The following is a 22,780-nucleotide window of genomic DNA, read 5'->3' as shown; positions in this document are numbered from 1 at the left end:
TCTCCTTGTGTTATGAAGGTTTTTCTGCATGTGAACGGTCTGCAGAGTCTCAAACCCTCAAAGTACACCCTGTAGGGAGTAAAACTCTAACACAGAAAAGACCTGTCTGTGCTGCCCCAGAACGCCTCGTTGGACATTTATCTTTTTCCATTGTTTGCTTCCTGGGTTCTGTGACGTGTGAAAACCCAAATCTACAACAAATGACCGGAATGGACCAATCCGCGGAGCACCTCACACACCAGGACCCCTTGGCTAACTAACAGGGAGTCCCATTGTCTTGCATAGAGCTCCCTGAACGCTGGTAATAGACGAGTTGGGAAGGTGGAGAAATGTTCTCCGCAGACCCATTCTCACAGCGTTATAAACCTTTTTCTTTCTCAATATCAAGCCACACTTTTTACTTCGGCTGTGAGTGTTTGTGTGTGCTCAGGATGAGTTTAGCTTGTTCTCGCTGTATCGGAAACCTGTCCGCTCCTCGCAGCAACGAGCCTCCCAATGTCCCGACCAATCAGAGCACACTGGGCTCACAGGGAGGGGGGTGGGGGCAGGAGCTCCAACAAGCCGTTTAGGACAGAGAGTGAATACCTGGTGAATACACATACTATGCAGAGATGCTGGATGAGAAACCAATGTGATTTTGGGAAATTGCACCATTTAAATATATTCTAGACCTCAACAATGGAAATATGATCAGTAGAAATGGTCATCACATGGGACCTTTAAAGTGTTTATCAATGTGCATTGTCCCTGTTCAAATAAACGATTAAATGAAATGAAAATGTAATTTTCTCGAGCTCTGGGTTTTTCCTCATGAGTGCTCCTCAGACTGTGGCCTCACATTTCAAACATTGTGCAGTCTGACATATTCCTTTATCTGAACATCATAATCATTATAAGCAGAGATAAAAGAGCATGGAGAGAGTGACAGGTGGGAATTACTAACTCAACTGCAAAATAATGGAGGATAGATGATTTACAGCAGAAGAATACTGACGATTAGTCACTGCATTTTAAAAGGAGACATGACAGTTTTGAGAAGAATAGCTTGGGAAAGGGCCTATATAAAAGGTACATTAATAAATAGAAATGCATCCTCACATATTAAAATGTCTATTTGAAATGCATTTTATATTAATAAATATATCTTTCTTAGTCCTGACTCATGTTTGTTCTCTTCTGGCGTTACATGCAACTTGTTCCTCCATGCTAAAGTCATGTCACTTGTGATTTTCATGCCTTTTCTGAATATTTATGCACACCCACACTTGGCACACACAAACACCCACCCTTGAAAGCGTAATGCAAGAGGCAACAACACGCTGCATATTATTAACCATGTGTCAAACAAATATGTTCCAAAGAAATACGTCACAAATGGGTCATATTGGCACATTTTAGTGATTCATCAGTTAACAAAAAGTGCTTTGGAAACTAAAGTACAGGCAGGACAAAAGAGGACTGAGGTGAGTTTTCCTGAGGAACTGTCAATGGGACAATGAAAACAGATTGAGAGGGAAAATGTAAGGCAAAGTATTTGCCTTTAGCTCACAAAACAACATTTTTGACCAAAATGGAAGATCCTACACATGTCAGTACGAGTAGCTAGTGCAACACTCAAACCTCATTAATTTAATTTCACAGCCTTAATTTCAAGAATATTAAAAAAAAAAATCCATTCAACTGAAATGTTATCAATAATCTTTCTTGGAGGTATTAATCTTCAAATCAGAGCACTTTCAAAAAATATTTCAATTTTTTTATTAATAAATATAAAATGATATCCAAATCCCAACTCATTGTCATTTTTCAAAACAATGGCCTGTAGGCCTATATTTCGTTCAGAGGTAAAAGAAAGGATGATTCCCACTTCTAGCCACTTCTAGCCATCAACAGAAAATTAAACCGGCGGAAATTATTGCTGTCACTGAAAGATTTGATCAGATATAGCTAGCTAGCTAGTTAGCTAATCAGGCTAACGTTAGCGACATCCGCTAGATAAAGAAACACCATCTTCAATCGACTATTTCATGTTTTAAACTGACTCGTTATGAAAATAAGAAACCAGTTAAAGTATAATATTTAGCAATATTACATAGAAAATAAAGAAACAGCATTTTTCTATTCTTAAGTCCTAGTATTTTAATTATTGTTGAACATTGATTATTAAGCGTTAGCTGCTAAGCTAATATTTCTTAAATTTTACTTTGACCATTGAAATAAAAGGCTTTTAGGATGAGAAGTAGCCAATGTATTTAGTTAACAAAACTCTTTCAGGCATAACAAGTTAGCTACCAAGAAGAACCAAGGTCAAGGAGCTAACGTTAGTCTAGCTACAGTAGCATCTTGGACTGACTCCCACACAGTGGGGAAATACTGCACTGTGGATGTGCTAGCTGTGAACAGGCTATTTTTTTTTTAACAACAACTTACAATAATAGTAGATACAGCTGCTATTAGAAGTAACAATGGATTACTATTTCAGGTAGTAAGCTAGTTAGCTGACCATGCTAAAGTTGGAAGCTGATGTCTGAGCCCTCAAACACCCTGTATCAGCCATTTATTACATTTGTACTCTTGATTTTTGTCTTGTAATGGTTTATAAAATGATTTTAAAAGTATGATTGAGCTGTTAATGTACGAAACATGTTCAGAACCCCTGTTTTGGCCCTATAGGCCTACTCTGAATTAGCTTGTGTCCTGCACAGCTGTTAGGCCCACTTTATCCACTTCTTGTGTGTTTTACAGTGGATACTCATATTATCCTGAACATGAGAGGCCAGACAAACCCAGCAAAGCAAAGTCTCTTTCCTGGAAGTCTTCCTTTGGTTTTTGACGGCCGTTCTGTACATTTTTAAGTCCCATCATCAGGTTTCTGAACACTTCACGTTGCCAGTTTGTCTGGGTGGCTCTTTAGTTTGTGAAATTTAACACTGTCCAGTTTCTCGAACCTCTTCTCGCAGAACTCGCAGGTGAAGTTGTAGTGAGCCTCTGAAGTGTGCTTCTTCATGTGCCAGTTCAGAGACGCTCGCTGACGACACTGGTACCCACAGATTTCACATCTAACGTATGACGTGGGTGAGAAGACAAGAAGGAACAGGTAAGAAAGAAGAAAAGTGATTGGATGATCCTGGTTCCAGATTTGTAGGTCAATATTAGTGTCACAAACGTGTCTTTCATTCAAACCTGCTCACTACAGAACTGGATTAAAATAAGATCCGTTTTCTTCAGAGGCAAATAGTGCCATTGTAGGTAAGAAGATGAGACATATAATACATGATACACGTGCATGCACAGTACAGTATAATGAGTCACAGCTTAGATTGAAATGATAGGATGTTTGCATGGTATACAAATATCCACCTGTCTATTCAACCCAGTGGGGAAAGAGGCAGCCAGTAGTTTCAATAAATAAAAACCTTCCTTATAGCATGGTGACTCCTGTCTAATTCAGGAATAGAGAGTGAGCATTGGGTTTATTCAACACAGAAAAGCAGCATTAACCAAACTGTTAAAGTCTTTTAAATAAGGTAGATTTTGAGTTTTAAATTAATAACATAATTATTTTTCTTGTTTGCAAGCAGCCACGCTCTGAACCATGCATGACTTTAAGCCTTCATGTAATTTAAACCAGTGAGTTATATGAAAATATTTCCCGGTACAGCCGCCATGAATAGGGAAATTAGCTTTAGAGAGCAAAACCAGTTTCTGTACCAGACTGTAACTGTGAGACTTGAGCCAGTCTCAAGTGGATATTTGAGGAAAAATAGTTTTATATTACTTAGTTTGATTTATTTTGCATTTCAGCTTTCAGTTTGTTTTTTATTGGTTTAAATTACGAAAGTTATTTTGGAAATTCTGAATCTTTTTTTTTAGTTATTACGTTGGTTCTTACTTATTGATTTTAACCAACAATGGCCCTAAAACGCAGTCCAAAGGTCCAGCTGTAGTGACTTACTGTAGCGGTGTTTCTCCTGTGTGAGTCCTCCTGTGGACCTCCAGGTGATTCTTACGCTTAAACGATTTCCCGCACGTCTCGCAGATAAAATCTCTGACTCCTGTAGGAACATTCAGTTACATGTTAACGGTTTATGGAGTTGATATTCTTACATGACAAGGGTTTCTCTGTGAATGTACCTGAGTGGATAATCATGTGTCGATGCAGGTGATTCGATAGGTAAAACTTTTTCCCGCAGCCTGGATGAGGACAAACCTTGGTCCTCCCTTTCCTGTGGACTAGGTTCACGTGATTCTACAGACAAAAAGGGAAGTGGACCAAATAGATGGTTATTTTAAAAAGCCCAAACAACTGAAATGTATTAAATTAAACTCTTTATTTTTCATTCAACAAATATATAACACACACAACTACATAGAGTGCCACAGTGACGCATCCTAAAACCCGGAAGTAAACTCCTTCCGGTTCCTTCGACAAAAACGCAATGCAATTTCTCCATAGGATTTTGGAAAATAGCTCGAAATAAGGTCTGTGGTTGAGACACATTTAAGAGACGGATCACGTTTTGTTCAGCCGGATATTATCCACATGTCTACCCTACTTTTATAATTTTCTAATCGTAAATCTAATCGCCAGAAGCAAAATGCTAACGTTATGCTATAAAGGAACTACAGCAGGATCGCTGCTTCAACGTCACGCCAACTTAAGATCCATATTCAAACATACAGATTGTAAATGGTACAAGTTGAAGCGTTTGTTTGAACAGTTTGCAGGAGGCAGGGACTTGCTTTCAAGCAGAACAGGGCAAACAAACTTAGCGGGAGTGTTTACGTGTTCGGTGTAATGACGTACAACTGCCTCGACAACTTCTGTAGTCCTATTCAGCCACTTGGTAACAACCATCGTTTCTCAGACACGTAAACTTCAGAAATCACCAGTGGGGTCACTGCTGATGGATTCAATGTCGTAGAACAAAACGTGATCCGTCTCTTCAATGTGTCTCAACCACAGACCTTATTTCCAGCTATTTTCCAAAATCCTATGGAGAAATTGCATTGCTTTTTGGCGAAGGAACCGGAAGTGGTAACATGCTAACTTACTTCTGGGTTTTAGGACGCGTCACTGTGGCACTCTATAGGTAGAAAAAAAAAGTTCACGGTCTTTCTTTTTCCTTGTACACTGTCAATTTTTCCCAGCGTTGTTCACAGATCTCTGCTTTAGTCCTTAGACAGTAGGTCAGTCTTTCCATAGTAAATATTTCTTCAACAATGTCCAGCCATTGACCCAGTCCGTGTGACCTTTTTACCCTCTAGTATCAAGAGTCCTCCTTTCCAATTATACTATCCTGAATCAAGCCCAGGTACATAACCCTGGGCTCACAGGGAATCTTAAAGCTCAATATTTCTCCCAGAGTCTGAATATCCCTGACCCCAAATTCCTGTACCTTCACAGTGATTTGTATTGTTACCTGAAAGCTGCTGATAGCTACGTAGACTTGACTGCAGCCTTCGTACGGACAGTGGAACATCTTCAGCATCCCGTCCGCCTCGATGACCGGGCCTCGCCTGTTTCTCTTTGACCTGACGCTGTGAAAACAGACACACTGCAGACTTAATTCACAAAACCAGCAAACACTGAAGTGCAGGGGAGTTTAAGTGACTGTTATTTTGTATATATTGATTGTTGTGCTTTTATTTACATCTTAATATGTGCATATGTATAAATGTGTCTGTTGATTGTGTGTATGTATATATATATATATGATATACAGATTTGCATACATATTTTTAATATATATTTGTTTTTGTATTCGGGATTGTGGGAAACGGTATTTCGATCTCTCTGTCTGTACACACAAACTGAAAGTTGACTTTGAGTTGGATTATCATTTCTGCTCGTCTTTTAAAATTCAAATTAGCTATGGAGTCAGATTTGGGTCAATATTCTAGCGCGTAAAACAAGCTACTCACGAGCGGAAAATGTGCTTTTACATGCGCATAAAATGACCCTCGCGCGCAGATTAAACCCCCGCGAGCGGCTATGTGCTCGCTCGCGGGAGTGTCAGCCTCGTGGAGTCTGTCTACGCGCGTGAAAAGTTTCTGGCACTTTGGGGCGGAGCCACTGGACTTTGATTGACAGCTGCAAGGAAGCCCGGAGTTGCCAGGTTTGATAAATGCCTGAACTACCAAGAGCCGAGGAGTGACAGCAGCAAGATCAGTTGGACGAGACTGAATGGTAAAGTTGGCCATAAAAAAAACTATTATATATATATATATATATATATATATATCTTAATGAATTTTATATAAAACAATATATTTTTGAGTGGGCTGTATCTGTCGAAAACTGCTGTCTGCTGTACCTCCCTTACGAAATGAACTATAAATGAATTATAGTATTACTATATTATACTATAAGAGTTGTATAGTGTCCTTTAGTAAGTTTGTATTTTTCACCAGCTATTGTATTACTATAGTTTTTTATGTAGTGCCATTTTATTAGCTATAGTAGCCCTATAATATTTCAATAGTAATACTATGTATCTAGATCTTTGTAGTATTCCTATATTATTTTAAATAGTATAACTATAGTATAATATATAGTGTTTCTGTAGTTCTTTTTTGAACACACTATAGAACACTCCTATAGTAATAGTATGATGTTGTCATAATGAATGCATATTATTACTATAGTGTTTGTAAAAGTATTGCACTCCTAGAATTAATGTGTAATTTTTTTTATATCAAATTAATTTATATATATACACAGCTATATATAGCTGTGTAGCTGTACACTTTACGAATATAAATTACGAATATAATAGTTTTTTTATGGACAACTTTACCATTCAGTCTCGTCCAACTGATCTTGCAGCTGTCACTCCTCGGCTCTTGGTAGTTCAGGCATTTATCAAACCTGGCAACTCCGGGCTTCCTGGCAGCTGTCAATCAAAGTCTAGTGGCTCCGCCCCAAAGTGTCAGAAACTTTTCACGCGCGCGTAGACAGACTCCGCGAGCAAGTGAGGCTGACACTCCCGCGAGCGAGCAAGAGGGCTGTCTCTTGGGGGTTTAATCTGCGCGCGGGGGTCATTTCATGCACGTATAAAAGCACATTTTCCACTCGTGAGTAGCTTGTTTTGCGCGCTAGAATATTGACCCAAATCTGACTCCATATTAGCCCTGGTTTCACCATGTAAAGCATGTGGAGCACTGACCTGCTCAGACTCCGCTGCAGCTCTCGGTCACCGCTCAGATCCAGAGAGTCCTCAGCGGGCTGCAGCAGCTGTTTGTTACTCAAACCTGCAGAGAGACATTTTATTAACCGACTATACAAACAGAATTGGCGTGGATTCCTTCCTTTGTTTCCATAAGACCCTTCGACTGCTTTTTAACAGACCTTTCTAAAACGTTTTTATTGCATTAGTTTTACTCACAGTTGAGAAGACTTGTTTAGATGTATTCTTTACATTCATAATGTATCTTTTACTTATTAATCGAAAGGCAAAACATAAATAAATCCACTTCTGATAAAACATTTTCTTTTGTCTGGCAATAAACGATAATTTAGAAACACATTTTTGCAATAAAAAAATATATTTTCTTCCAATCAATTATTTTCCCTTAGAAATTGTCAGTAAAACAACAGTATCTCCCTTATAGGACACAATATTTATTATAATTGTATCTACCTTTTACAGGGTAAACATGTTACATTACCTACAATATGACAGCATGCTATAAATAAAGCATTTAAGGTGCTGTTTACACGGGAACGAAACGGGTTGTATCCGCTACTTTTCTCTTTCGTATAGCCCGTTCGTTCACACGAGGCCGTAATGGAACCGCGGAAACGGACCCCGCAAACCATAACGGGTCCCAAGGTGGATAGATCTGCGGACGGAATGCTCTGGGGGGCCAAACGGCTCCGTGTGTACGTCCTATACGATCATTTCCTGATAACGATGAAGACATAGCCCCACCTCTCCACACCTCTGCTGCTCACTGCTGTAGCATGGTCAGTAGCTACTGCTACTGACCATGCTACAGATGTTAGCGCAAACTATACAGCTGCTCTACCACAACCATCAGCAACAAGTGGACATGGAGAACTACATGTTGCTAAATCCACCACGGGGCATAAACAGAAGGGCAACCATGGCAACCATGCTCGGGGTCTTCTTCGCTGCTTTTGGTGTATTTTGTGGCGGAAGTACAGCGCCCCTTACAGGCCCGGCATATGTACTACAGCGTCTCCAGCGGGTCGAGCGGTCTCGTGTGAAGGGACACGTTTATTGAGCCGTATCCGTGTGAACGTAAGACTTTTTTGATATCGAATGAGGCTCGTTTGCGTTCCCATGTAAATGGGGCCTAACTATCTTTGACAGTGGAGCAGCTTTGCATCATGAAAATATAACCTGCATCAAAGCCCTCTTTTAATGATTTTCTACCCCATTTTATAATACTCCATATAGTAAATATGCATAGAGGATGTTAGTGAGGATGTGCTGCTGCAGGATGTATACAGAAATACAAAATGTTGCAGAAAAATATGCAAAACTGTTTTTATTCCCAGCAGCTCACACACAATACTGTGCAGTCATACAGACACATGCACGCTCTGTATACTTGTTATAAGTCTTATCAATCTTAGATTACAATGATAAGATGTTTGCATGGAGTATAAAAAAAACACCTGTCTATTCAACACTGTGGAGGAAGTGGGAGCCAGTAGTTTAAATAAAATATATAGGAGTTGGGGAGTGAGCACTGGGTTTACTTAACAAGGAATTTGCATTTAAAAAGCTATATTTCAGACTCAAGATTCAAGGCTTTTGTTGTCATTTGTACATAAACTACATTGTAGATATGTCAATGAAAAACGTAGGTCACAGGCTCCTCTAATACCTCATTCACACCAACGGTGTTTCAGGGCCGGAGCTTGAAAGCACCGGGTTTTCCTGTTCACACCGGTTCGTTTCAAGCACCAAAAATTGTCCGGCTGGAGCAAAAGTACCGCATACGTCACACTTACGTCGAGGCGGGGGCAGGGGCGGGATCAACTCCTGAACAACAACAAAAAGCCGGCGCTTTATCCAGTTTGTACACAACGATGGAGAAACTTAACAAGCAGCAGTGGTCCACTGAAGAGACCAGCTACCTACTGGGAATCTGGTCTTCCGTAGAAGTACAGAGGAAGCTGGAGCCTGAGCTAAACCGAAGAACCGGTTCTGAACCTGAAAAGCTCTAGCACGGAGCTTGAACCGGAGTTGCGTTGGTGTGAATGAGGTGCTTTGAAATACAAAAATGTAATTCTTATTTGGCCCCCTGCAAGTGGTGGCATTTTGATAATCGCTGAACTACATTCACACACAAAGGTAGTGTGTTTAAACAGAGGGAAAGAAGTACCTTGAATAAGAGTCGAGTTACTTTCGACATCTGCCGATAAGAGCAGTTGGATTCAGTCGTTGCGTTCACATTTTTAAAGTGTCAGTGTTAGTTCTGAAAGCAGCGCACCTGTCATGGAGTCTTCCTCCTCCTCCTCTTCCTCCTCCTCCTCCCTGAGATTTGAGTCCGACGAGCACACCTGGTTGTAGCTGACCCCCCCGATGACGGTGCAGGTGACCTCCTCCACGTTTCCTCCGCCCATATTCAGCTGTATGCCCTCTGAAGCCAGGGCCTCGTAGCTGGGGCCGGTGATGATGATTAACTAGAGATGGGAACAAACAAAGATAGCCTTTGACAAAAAAGATATAGAACAACCCATTCAAATGTTCCCGGAAACGCTGACACTCATTAATGTTTCTAACTTAAAGTGGACCTATCATGCTATATTTGAATAATATATTGTAGGGCCATACCTATATAAAACATGTCTGTGAAGTTTTTTTTTCAAAATACCAAACAGATCATGATTAGCCATGCCTCATTTCGCTCTATTTGCTCTTTTCCAGCCCAGTTTTTGCAAGGGCTGATTCTGTGACATAGCTTTAGTGCAAATGAGCTGCAGCTGACCACGCCCCCCTGCAGGAGAGGAGGGCGTGCTCAAAGATCAGCTGCTGGGCTCTCAGAAGAAGGGGAGGAAAAGAGAGGCTCCGTCCTCCGTGTATTATTCTTATATTATTATATAGAATTGTTATTCATTTGTTTTAAAGCTCAATAAATAACAAGAAGACCTTTGACCGGCACTTTTCTAATTTTGTCCGGAAGATTTAAATTTTAACGGACATGTTGACCAGCGGAAAAAAATCTAGTTCATAAACATGTCCGTGGTAAAATGTTTAGAACACACAAGCAGAAATCTGCCGGAGTCTTCTGCCACAGATTCTTGTCTTTTTCCAGGGATGGCATTGCATGCAGTCCCTTGTCCCGATTCTTGCAGCCAACAACAGCACAACGTTTAACTCCCTTAGACATCCTGGCAAGAGCAGGCAAAAACACAGATGTGACTGGGGGAGATTTAGCTTTCCGACAGCCTATATGTGAATGAGAGGTTGGGCAATGGCCGTGGCCAAACCTCTCATCCCCCTGACAGGTGGAGAGTTGCCCATATAGGCGGAGCACCCCTTTTCTGACGTCAGAGAAATTCAAATCTGTATCAGCTCCATTGCAGCCCCGTTTTTAGAGATTTGGGTATGGAGTAGGGCTGCACGATTTTGGAAAAAAAAAAATCTAATTGCGATTTTTCTGACAAATATTGCGATTGCGATTTGCGATATTTGTTTTTAAGCGACCCAACGGAAGTTTATTGTAAAATGCGGCCAGAACTCCGGCTAGGAAGGTCGTATCAACGTGCTCCCGTCTCTAGCACCCCCACAGCCCGAGCTACGAGTGAAAAAACTAAACTTACATGAAACTTCCGTTGGGTTGCTTTAAAGTCGAGCTTCAGTTTAAGATTAGCCCTGTAATAGAAACATGTGATGGAGCATTACTAACCTGACCCAGATGGTTTGTTTCACCAAACCATCTAAAGCTCCATTGGAAGCCATTTGGAAAGGGCAGGCACTTTCAGAAGCACTTGGCAGGTGATTGTATCAATCTGTCTATCACCTTCTATCATGGGCTACTTCTGATTGATTAACAATGGCTGGTACATGTGGAGCACAGCACTTCTGATTGGTGTGGATGACTGACACACAAGAAAAAAAAAGAAAAAAATTGTTAAAAAAAAAAATCGCAGGCTTTGCGATTTGATAATCACATCATTTCAAATCGCGATTTCGATTTAAAATCGATTAATCGTTCAGCCCTAGTATGGAGGAAAACAGAGTCTTGTTCTCGAGTGAGGGAACAATGGAGCGTGAGATGGGCCGGAGAATCGGAGCAGCGGGAGCGGTACTGCAGCCGCTTTACCGCACCGTTGTGACGAAAAGGGAGCTGAGCCAGAAGGCAAAGCTCTCTGTCTACCGGGCCATTTTCGTTCCTACCCTCACCTATGGTCATGAAGGATGGGTCATGACCGAAAGAACGAGATCGCGGATACAAGCGGCCGAGATGGGTTTTCTCCGCAGGGTGGTTGGTGTCTCCCTTAGGGATAAGGTGAGAAGTTTGGTCATCCGGGAGGGACTCAGAGTTGAGCCGATCCTCCTTCGCGTCGAAAGGAGCCAGTTGAGGTGGTTCGGGCACCTAGTTAGGATGCCACCTGGGCGCCTCCCTAGGGAGGTGTTCCAGGCACGTCCAGCTGGGAAGAGACCAAGGGGTAGACCTAGAACCAGGTGGAGGGATTATATCTCTTTGCTGGCCTGGGAGCGCCTTGGGATCCCCCAGTCAGAGCTGGTTGATGTCGCCAGGGAAAAGAAAGTTTGGGGCTCTCTGCTGGAACTGCTACCCCCGCGACCCGACCACGGATAAGCGGGAGAAGATGGATGGATGGATGGATGGAAAAGAGAGAAGGTTGTGTTTTCTGACACACCGGGGACACATATTCATGTATAAAAGACATACAAAAAAGTGCATTTTGCATGATAGGTCTCCTTTAAATGATGTCTGATAATCAGCTTGTTGTGTCAATTCTGCTGATGTTCAGGTGTATATCAGTATGTAGTGTCTCTACTTTAAAGAGTCCTCTCCTGCTGATGTTCAGGTGTATATCAGTATGTAGTGTCTCTACTTTAAAGAGTCCTCTCCTGCTGATGTTCAGGTGTATATCAGTATGTAGTGTCTCTACTTTAAAGAGTCCTCTCCTGCTGATGTTCAGGTGTATATCAGTATGTAGTGTCTCTACTTTAAAGAGTCCTCTCCTGCTGATGTTCAGGTGTATATCAGTATGTAGTGTCTCTACTTTAAAGAGTCCTCTCCTGCTGATGTTCAGGTGTATATCAGTATGTAGTGTCTCTACTTTAAAGAGTCCTCTCCTGCTGATGTTCAGGTGTATATCAGTATGTAGTGTCTCTACTTTAAAGAGTCCTCTCCTGCTGATGTTCAGGTGTATATCAGTATGTAGTGTCTCTACTTTAAAGAGTCCTCTCCTGCTGATGTTCAGGTGTATATCAGTCTGTAGTGTCTCTACTTTAAAGAGTCCTCTCCTGCTGATGTTCAGGTGTATGTCAGTATGTAGTGTCTCTACTTTAAAGAGTCCTCTCCTGCTGATGTCCAGGTGTATATCAGTATGTTGTGTCTCTACTTTAAAGAGTCCTCTCCTGCTGATGTTCAGGTGTATATCAGTATGTAGTGTCTCTACTTTAAAGAGTCCTCTCCTGCTGATGTTCAGGTGTATATCAGTATGAAGTGTCTCTACTTTAAAGAGTCCTCTCCTGCTGATGTTCAGGTGAATATCAGTATGTAGTGTCTCTACTTTAAAGAGTCCTCTCCTGCTGATGTTCAGGTGTATATCAGTATGTAGTTGTCTCTACTTTAAAGAGTCCTCTCCTGCTGATGTTCAGGTGAATATCAGTATGTAGTGTCTCTACTTTAAAGAGTCCTCTCCTGCTGATGTTCAGGTGTATATCAGTATGTAGTGTCTCTACTTTAAAGAGTCCTCTCCTGCTGATGTTCAGGTATATATCAGTATGTAGTGTCTCTACTTTAAAGAGTCCTCTCCTGCTGATGTTCAGATGTATATCAGTATTTAGTGTCTCTATTTTAAAGAGTCTCCTCTGTCTGAAAGCAGAGTCCAGTCTGCTCTGATTGGTTAGCTGGCCGGCTCTGTTGTGATTGGTCAACCACTTAGAGATGTCCCGCCCCTTAGCCTATCACGTACAATGTGTTGGAGCGCTAGCCAATAGAAGAGCGAGCGTTATATAGTGATGTCAGTATGTTATGGAAGTAAACAAAGGAGTCCAAAGCAGGCGTATCAGGCAAGGGAACACAGGGAATTAAAGCCTTTGCAAACTATTACATGCACAATAACCGATATAAGAAACTACAGGAAAGGGCATAATAGAGCTCTTTAAAAATCTCTTCACAGTTCTCATTCACCAACCTGCGGTCCTCCCAAAGTGTTCGTCTGGTCGGGGATCTCACAGCTGCTCACCACCGTCTGCAGAGAGTGAGGGTCGAACATCTCGCTCTGCTCCGGGATGTTCGACGGGACAGAAAGCTCCGATCCAACTGAACCGCTCTGAGACAGCAACGAGTCTTCTCTCGTCTTTTCCAGTTTATCCATTAAAGACTGCGTCACTTCTACACACTCGTATCCGTGAGGCACCGTCCTAATGTCTTCTTCTTCTTCTCCGTCTTGCATCAGATCCTCGGCCTCCTCGTCCGATGGAAACTCTTCAGCAGGGGAGCCTGGATGTTGCTCCATCTCCATCTCCCACACAGGCTGTCCTGTTAGTGGAACATCCCCACAGCAGGCCTCTTCTCTGGGCTGCTGGTCTACAGATGCAGCCTCTTCTCTCGGGCTCATGGGTGTCTGTTGTCCTTCAGAAACATTTTCTCTCACATCTACAGAAAAACAGATACATGATAATACGTGTTCAGCATTTCCCAGCTACTCCAAGGTTCAAGGCTTTTATTGTCATGTGTACATAGCTACAGTGTAGTTGTGACAATGCAAATCTTAGGTCACAGGCTCCTCCAACAGAGCAACACAATAACACAGATAATAGTGCAAGTAAATAAAATAAAAATAAAATATAGTAGGAATAGTCTATATACAAGTAATTGGAATATTGATGTATATAAGCTGCAAACAGATGAATGTTATGGATGTTCTTTCAAAAGTTCAGGTGTTTAACAGTCTGTTAAAGTATTGATGAAAATATAAATTCTCACGATATTAAGAAAAGGTTTAACAAAATAATAGAGTAGTACAGTGATGATGGCAAGGGCTCCCTTGAGGAAAAGCCAATGAGATTTCTCAGGTTCAAAATACCATTGACTTTGAGGGAACCAAAAGTGCTCAAATGCTAACTAATTTCTTGGTTGATGATTTTGAGCTACTTGTACTTTACCTGATTATTTTTCTTACTTCCTTTCCTTATACTCAAATATTGTACTTTTTACGCTTAAGTTATTTAAGTTATCACAAAATATAACCCATCCCAGTCATGAAAATCTACTTAACGGTTAGGTTGATTCAGATATTTTATAGAATGTTTTTCAACATTTTTCTATTTTATTATTTCAGTATCACTTGCTTTTATATTTTATTTCCTTTTTTTTTTTTACTATATATATATATATATATATATATATATATATATATATATATATATAAATGTTATGCACCAACGATTCTTGTATGTTAAAAACATAGGAGTGTGGCGCAGTGGGTTGTGCGTTGGTGTTCGAATCAGGGTTCAAACCCCACTGCAGTCAGCATGTCGTTGTGTCCCTGAGACACTTCACCCCAAGTTGCTCCTGTGGGGATTGCCCACAGTATTGAGTATGTAAGTCGCTTTGGATAAAAGCGTCTAACAAGTAACATGTAATGTAAAAAACGTCTATCATATTGAATTACCCAAAACATGCTATATTGGATTTGAATCGTTATCGACTGAACATGCTTCACCTTTAAACTGTTTGTGAGCGTCTTTTCTTATCTTCCTGCTCACAGCTTCTTTAGCCACCACCACGTCTGTTTTTTCCGCCCTCTCTTCCTCCTCCTCCTCTTCCATCACTCCCTCCTCCTCAGGTTCAGAGTCACTGGCCTCCCTCGGTGGGGAGAACAGGTATTGCACAAAGGAGTGGTTGGAGTCGCACTGCCAGATAGCGGCGGTGGAGAAGTTGATCTGAGGCTCCAGGGCTCTGAGCTGGGGCTCGTGAGGGCAGGAGCGGCAGTGATCCTGGTACCAGCTGACCAGGCTCTGGAGGCTGGACACCCGGTCCTTCCTGCCTGGGAAACAACAACAAGTGATCATTGTTAATATTATAAGTTTTTCCCACATATTTGTTTGCATTATTTTCTTTTATATTTAATTTGTAACTAGCGCCTGTTTCGGATTTGTAAGCATAACTGTCTGTACCGACTACCCAGGGAGAGGTCAGAGAATTTAAATGAATGTCTGTATTTATGTATAATTTGCCAAGACTTAGATGGAAAGGGGTAATGTATGTATGTGCAGGGCCACATGCGGACAGGCAACTGCTTGGGGCCCCGGACCAGAAGGGGGCCCCCAAAGAAGGTAGATTAAGAAGGTCCACAGCAACGACAACATGAAACACCCTTTAATTTACTGCAACGATATGTCGGGAAACCCCCTCAAAAACGGAAACGGATTCAAAATATCACCATCTGTCAACTTACCTTTTTTCTGTTTTATTGAGACTTCTGGAGCAATCTTCTTCCTGTAATACAATGAAATGGACAGTGACTGGTCAGATTAAGCAGAGTTAGAGTTCTTCCTTATAGAGTTGATACACAACCATAATGGCAAACAATAATGACTTTGATCTAATCTATAAAAAAAAGGACTTGCATGATCTGGTTGGGTCAAGCAGGATAACACATTATGAAGTTGAAGAATAAACAAAAAAGCAAAGAATATTAGGCTGACAGAAAATAAGGAAAAGTCACTAATATTACAGCAGACCATATTAATGAAGGCAAGGCAAGTTTATTTATATAGCACTTTTCATCACAAGGCAATTCAAAGTGCTTTACAAAAATGAAAGATATTAAGAGCATAAAACACATTAGAAAGATTAAAAAGCAAAGATAATAAAACATGAATAACACAGGGACATGAATAAAAGTTACAGTGCAGTGTGAGATGTGAATAGTTCAATTAAAAGCAGCGGCAAAATGAAAAGTCTTCAGCCTGGATTTAAAAGTAGTGAGAGTTGCAGCGGACCTGCAGGTGTCTGATCCAGATATTTGATCAAATTCTCACAATCCTCTACTAACCTTTTTATGAATGAAGGCATGCATGGTCTGGTTAAATAACATTAGCATATTTAAACAGTGTCTCTGCTCACCCGCAGTACTCCTGCTGGTACTTCTCTCCATAAGTGTTGTTGAGCAGGATCAGATACTCTGCCAGCCCAGCATCACTCAGGCTGGTTCTCCTCCTCACTTCGCTCCACAGCTTGTGCGACTCTCCCAGGTAAACCCGCCGGATATCGTACTTCTTCCGGGACTCCAGGCGCCTCTGAGCCCGGTCTGAGTCCGTGAGTCTGGGTCTTCCTCTGCATCGTCTCAAAACCTCGTTATCCTCCTGATCCCCGGCCGGATCCGAGTCCAGAGCAACCTCCAACTCCACTGGATTACGCGCCATCTTGGCCACAGCAGCTGATGTTATGATTCTACGGTGTCCCGGTTGTTGTCAGATTTAACCGGAAACCCTTACCATGAGAAAACCGGGGAGGCTGCTTTCTGTTTTTATGGCCCCAAACGGCTCCCATTTGATCTTAGAACAGCAACCTCAATTGGAATTTTTAAAAGTAAATTAAAGACCTATCTTTGTAAATTGGCTTATAATTTGGGGCATGATGTTAACTTTAAACACAAGGGAAATACTTGTGTACATGGAGCGGAACGTTACGGTGAACGAAGCCTTTCCACACGGACCTGAGCAGCGTGAACACCAGTGTGCAACATGAAGACAGACGCGGGAAACGCTACACATCTTCAAGAAAAGTGTATCTTTTTTTTATAATAATGTTTCTTAAGTTATATGAGCAGGTTTTGGTGAATTCATAACCAAGTAGTAGGTGGCAATGCAACGCCTCTAAAAACCAACGAAAAGAAGAACATTAAAATAAAGTAGAGATCGAAGAAGAAGGAATATATAACTGTCCTACATCCTCGGTACCGTCTTAGTCATCATGGCGGACATATTAACGAGTGTTTTTAGGACTTTTATGTCTCAAACTGACGTTAACAAGGATGTAACGGTGGTTCCTCATTCAGCTTGTAGTGCTCTGTTGCCAGGAGACAGCTCCGTCATCCGCTCAGTGCTGTTGCCAGGAGACAGCTCCGTCAGCAGCTCGGTGCTGTTGCTAGGAGACAGCTCCATCAGCCGCTCGTTGCTGCTGCTGTCTGCGGTGATGGCGGCCTCTGAGCTGGGGGTGAGGGTCGTGTTCTTCACCCAGACTCAGATCCAGAGCCTCCCGGTGTGTCTGCAGAAATGTGTCCCCAGCCCAGAGAGTCTCAAGGTACACACAGTGGGGGGATGTAGTTGGTACGATTTTGAGCTACCTGTACTTTACCTGATTAGTTGTCTTTCTTCCTAGATAGATAGATGATAGATAGGTACTTTATTGATCCCAATTTGTTTGTTTTTTGCGTTGCAGCAGCATAAAAAACAAGGCAATGTACATAACCAACCAACCAAAATCAACCAACTATGTGCAATAGGGTTATGTGCCAATTTGTTTCTATGTGTCAGCACAAGAAAGGCTCTTGAGGCCTAGTACCAGGGCCGGTTCTAGCCAATTTGCTGCCCTAGGCGAGATTTTATATGTAAAGAATAAATGAAAAGTCTCTACAAAAGACAAATACACTACAAAAACAGAAACGTATTGACATAGGTAATATATATACGTCAAAATAACTTCAAATGTATTCAGTTAGGGATGCTTCGATCGCCAATTTTGGGGCCGATCGCCGGAATCAGTATCGGCCGATACCGATCGCCGATCCGATCGAGTGGGCGGGGCCTAAATGGAAGTTTTTAACATCAAGGCAAGGCAATTTTATTTATATAGCACTTTTCAGCACGTGGCGATTCAAAGTGCTTTACAGATTAAAAGCAAACGACATTTAAGAACAAATACAGCACAAATACATTATTAAAAAGGCATTTCAAAACAGGCATAATAAGCCAAGGTAATGAAATAAATTAAATAAATAAACACAGCAGATACAGAATACATGACTGAAAAGGCATCCTGTAGTGTGAGTATGGGCAGCTCAATTAAAAGCAGCGGCAAATAGGTGCGTTTTAGTCGGGATTTAAAAATAGGAAGTGTTTCGGCGGACGTGCGCGATTTAAGCAGTTTGTTCCAAATTGTTGGGGCATAATAACTAAAAGCTGCTTTTCCATGTTTAGTGGTTATTCTCGGAACAGAGAGCAGACCCGACCCAGAAGACCTGAGACTCCTGGATGCTTCATAGTGATGGAGTAGGTCGTCTATATTCCTCGGTCCTAAGCCATTTAGTGATTTAAAAACTAGCAGTAGTATTTTAAAATCAATTCTTTGGCAGACAGGAAGCCAGTGTAATGATCTCAGAACCGGAGTGATGTGATCCACTTTTCTAGTGTTAGTGAGGACTCGAGCAGCAGCGTTCTGAATCAGCTGCAGCTTTCTGATAGATTTTTTAGTGAGACCTGTGAAGACACTATTGCAGTAGTCGAGTCTACTGAAGATAAGCTGACCTGTGAAGACACTATTGCAGTAGTCGAGCCTACTGAAGATAAGCTCTGTGATTACTTTTAATCGGTCCTTCTTTGCTCCAAAAACAATGACCTCAGTTTTTTGTTTGTTTAATTGGAGAAAGTTCTGAGTCATCCAGTCAGTGATGTGCTCAATGGACTTGCTCAATGTTCTAATCGGAGAGTAGTCTCCCGGTGTAATTTTAAAATAAATCTGGGTGTTGTCTGCATAGATGTGATAGCTTAGATCGCTCTTTTTAATAATTTCAGCCAGTGGTAGCATATAAAAAAGGGTGTTACATTTACTTAATTATGAATGTTGTTACATCAAGGCCGAAAATTAGGATGAGCGCCAACGGTCAAAAATGTTTTTTCCCCTCCCAGAGCTACGAGCGCAGCGCCCCCCCAGGTCTGGCACCCTATGCCAAAAATCGGCCCTGCCTAGTACATACAGTGGCAATGTCTCAAGATTTAGCAAAAATACACCTTTATTGAACATACAGTAACACAAATACTACCATTTTTTATTTTTTTGGGTACCTGGCTGGCGCCCCCTAGCAGCGGCGCGCATATTTCAGCAGCGGCGCGCATATTTCAGCAGCGACGCCGCGCTGCCACTATTTGTATATAGGGGAAACACTGCATGTGGAAAATATACATGTGGAAATACATATTTCCAGTAAAAAATATAATGCAGGATATTATTGTGCAAGAAATTGATTATTCCCAATTAAATTGAATATAAATGTAAAATGTACAGTGGGAGTTTAAGTCCTTTCTTTATACTCAAATATTGTACTTTTTACTCACTACATTTATTTGACAGCTTAAAGGGGACCTATCATGCAAAATGCACTTTCTGATGTCTTTTATACATAAATTGTGTCCCCGGTGTGTCAAGGAACTCGCGCAGCGTCAGAAAATAAAACCCTCCCTCTTTTCCTCCGTACCCAAATCTCTAAAAACGGGGGAAACAACGGAGCTGATCCAGATTTGCGTCCGATATGACGTAATATCGGAAATGTGGACCCACGGCCCTATCAGAAAGTTGCTATCAGAAACAATGCCCGACTGTTTTGGACGTAATATGGTCGGTGTTTACATTAGCATCGCTAACACTCAGAGCTAACCTGTACTGGAGAGCATGTGTGTGAAGAAGCAGGAAGTAAAAAGGAACTCACCTTGTGGTATAACCGGCAAGAGAGAAAGCCTTTGAGCTCCATACTGTTTCAGACATAATCCTTGATAATCCATGATATGGCGTTTCATCACGGCAGTATTTAGTTTAGACAGTAGCTGCCGGGTCCCACATGAGCTCAGACCCCTCCTTTTTTTGTTTGCATCAACTGTATACCCCAAATCAGCACTTTTGAAACAGGAAGTGAAATAGAGGGATAGAGCATGGCTAGAATGGGTGATCTGTTTGGTGTTTTGAGCAAAACACTTTTTTAATATATTTTTGATATATCTGAGACCCATGCTATTGCCTAAAAATAGCATGATAGGTGACCTTTAAGTTATTTTTTACTTTAAATTATTACAAAATATAACCCATCCCAGTCATGAAAATCTACTTAACGGTTAGGTTGATTCAGATATTTTATAGAATGTTTTACAACATTTTTCTTTTTTATTGTTTCTGTATCACTTGCTTTTATATTTTATTTCCTTTTTCTTTTTTTACTATATATAAATGTTATGCACCAACGATCCTTGTATGTTAAAAACGTCTTGTTTCATATTGAATTACCCTAAACATGCTATATTCGATTTTAATCGTTATCGATGTATACAATTGATCACAGGGGGTCCGCGGGGTCTTAAAAAGTATTAAAAGTTGATAAATCAATTTAGGGAAATGAAGGCTATTAAAAAGTATTAAAGGGCATTTTCCAAGGGATTACATTTTGTAGCTTGTTTTCAATAAGTATATAAATGGTCCAAAGAGGTTGTATTCTACAGTCTGCCTGAATGTAATCATTGCGTAGGTGTGTAGTGTGATTCTGTGTAGTTTATTGATGGCATCCCGTTGGGTTTGACGTCATCTGAACAGGACATCGCACGCTCACTGCTTGATAGCGTGCGAAGGTCCGTTTACGCCGGTTGTTAAACAACATCGTTATGGGGAAATGCAAGTCTGCGACCAAATGGTTGGAAGATACGGAGGAAGGACAATCAATACTGTATATAGTCAATGTGAGTTAAAGTGTGTCGCCAAGGTAACCGGTTAAAACTAGAAGTGGAGATGAGGTCTTCAAATTTATGAAAAGGGTCTTAAAAAAGGTCTTGAAAGGTCTTACATTTGACTTCAGGATTCCTGCATATACCCTGGATCAATATCTTGATAGAAGATTTGGCCCATATCGCTTAACCCTAAATCTTTTTAAAATCGATAATAGTTCATAGATTTGTTTTTAATCCAACAAATCTGTAACTAATATAATCAGCGAATATTTTTAATAATTTGTGTGTATTGTTTCTTTCTGTTTTCTTCTCTGTTTTTATGGAATAATACAAAAGTGTAAAAAATAAGCTACGTCAAATTATTCCACAATTTTCCTGTCAATCACATTCCTGAGCAGCTACAGTCATTCATTCAGCTTCTCTGTCTGTTTTTATTTTGAACAGAAAATCAAGTTTTCCTATCCCAGGACGTTGGGGGATCTGCTGCAGCAGGTGGCCGGCCTCCACGAGTCCCAGAACACGTCTCCCACCCCCCCCTCTCTCATCATCGTGGACAGACTGGAGGGCTTCCTGGGGGGAAACCACAGTGAGAATCAGAGCAGCGCTGCACATCTGTCAGCGCTGCTCTGCGACACTTCCTCCTTCCTCACACACATCCTGAAACAGCGCTCCCCCTCCTCCGCCCCCTGCCGCCTCATCGCCTCTTTCAGGTCTGTCGAAATCGATCCCAAATCTAGGAACAGAGCTACTTCATCCTCAGAGGATAGAGAGGCGAAGTCCCGCCCATCTACTTCCGACCCATGGGACCTTATTTCGGAAAAAGTATGCATTGAAGTCAACGGGGAGAGAAAACGTATCTTTGGATCCCGTTTGAATTGTGCCACGAATTACACATATGATGTTTGTCAATCTTAAAAATAATTTCCATGTCAAAAAAGTCACAGTTTGCCGTAAAACTGTAGAAATATAAGACTATGAAAAATACGCAACTAGAAAGACTACAAATCCCAGAATCCCAGTCCCGCATGCTGGCTCTTACGGAACCGACTAACTCCCCTTGTGTGTATGTACAGCTCTCAACATGCCCAGACTTGGAGGATTTTCACCTCTTTTTAATACTTTCCTCCGCCTCATTCTGACAGAAAGAAGTGAAAAGTGCCAACGTGACGGCCGTCTTGGTGTGTGGTGCGAGACGGGAGATGTAGTTCATTGAGCGGTTTCACACAAAAACAGTGTCTTACGACACATTTTATTTTTTTTGACTTGCAAAATTATCTTTTGAATTGACAAACATCATATGTGTAATTCGTGGCACAATTCAAACGGGATCAAAAGATAATCTTTCTCTCCCCATTGACTTCAATACATGATTTTTCCGAAATAAGGTCCCATGGAGCTCCCTCGGAAAGTGAGGGACTTCGCCTCTCTATGGAGAAGTTCTGCACCCCGAACACAGCTTACAGTCACACTATATAGTAGAGAGAAAAGCCAACTGGTCTCACCCTTAAATTCCCTTAGGCATCATCTAAACATCCCCACCATTTAACCGTAAAACCCCCTCGTCCTTAACCATTTGCATATCCCCTTTCAGGGCCGTGGGAAGTAGGGGTGCTGAGGGTGCTGCAGCAACCCCTAGTGGAGGACAGGGGATCTGCACTTCCACAAGATTAAATACAAATATAATACCAAAAAAAAATGAATCTTCAGCCTTGATGTAACAACATTCATAATTAAGTAAAGATAACACCCTTTTCACCCCGTACGATGGGCGCTGTAAGTGATGAAAGTGGGGGGTGTTGGCTTATCAGGCACCCGCAGCTCAGAGAGAGGAGAGAGAGAGAGAGAGAGAGAGAGAGAGAGAGAGAGAGAGAGAGAGGAAGAGGAGA

The 22,780-nt window shown here is 41.4% G+C and overlaps 2 protein-coding genes across 2 annotated transcripts; one reads left to right on the top strand and one right to left on the bottom strand.

Moving 5' to 3' along the window:
- Positions 1–1,379: 1,379 nt before the first annotated feature.
- Positions 1,380–16,810, bottom strand: znf653 (zinc finger protein 653). Its single transcript, XM_034224227.1, has 10 exons — positions 16,312–16,810; positions 15,641–15,681; positions 14,906–15,229; positions 13,373–13,836; positions 9,469–9,661; positions 7,170–7,254; positions 5,424–5,541; positions 4,135–4,249; positions 3,956–4,055; positions 1,380–3,059 (listed from the first exon to the last, which is right to left on the bottom strand). Exons 1-10 carry the CDS (start codon positions 16,608–16,610, stop codon positions 2,882–2,884), a joined length of 1,917 nt encoding a protein of 638 aa, XP_034080118.1. The 5' UTR covers positions 16,611–16,810; the 3' UTR covers positions 1,380–2,881.
- Positions 16,811–16,887: 77 nt separating this feature from the next.
- swsap1 (SWIM-type zinc finger 7 associated protein 1) lies at positions 16,888–21,608 on the top strand (the record flags this gene model as incomplete). The annotated part of the gene is given in 2 exon segments (XM_034224228.1): positions 16,888–17,490; positions 21,339–21,608. Coding segments are annotated over 2 exon segments (600 nt in total), but the record flags the coding sequence as incomplete, so codon positions are not given.
- Between the last annotated feature and the right edge of the window lie 1,172 nt (positions 21,609–22,780).

Source organism: Gymnodraco acuticeps, unplaced genomic scaffold, assembly GCF_902827175.1.
Source record: "Gymnodraco acuticeps unplaced genomic scaffold, fGymAcu1.1, whole genome shotgun sequence".
Lineage (NCBI taxonomy): Eukaryota > Metazoa > Chordata > Actinopteri > Perciformes > Bathydraconidae > Gymnodraco > Gymnodraco acuticeps.
This window is presented reverse-complemented; position numbering and strand designations above follow the sequence as displayed.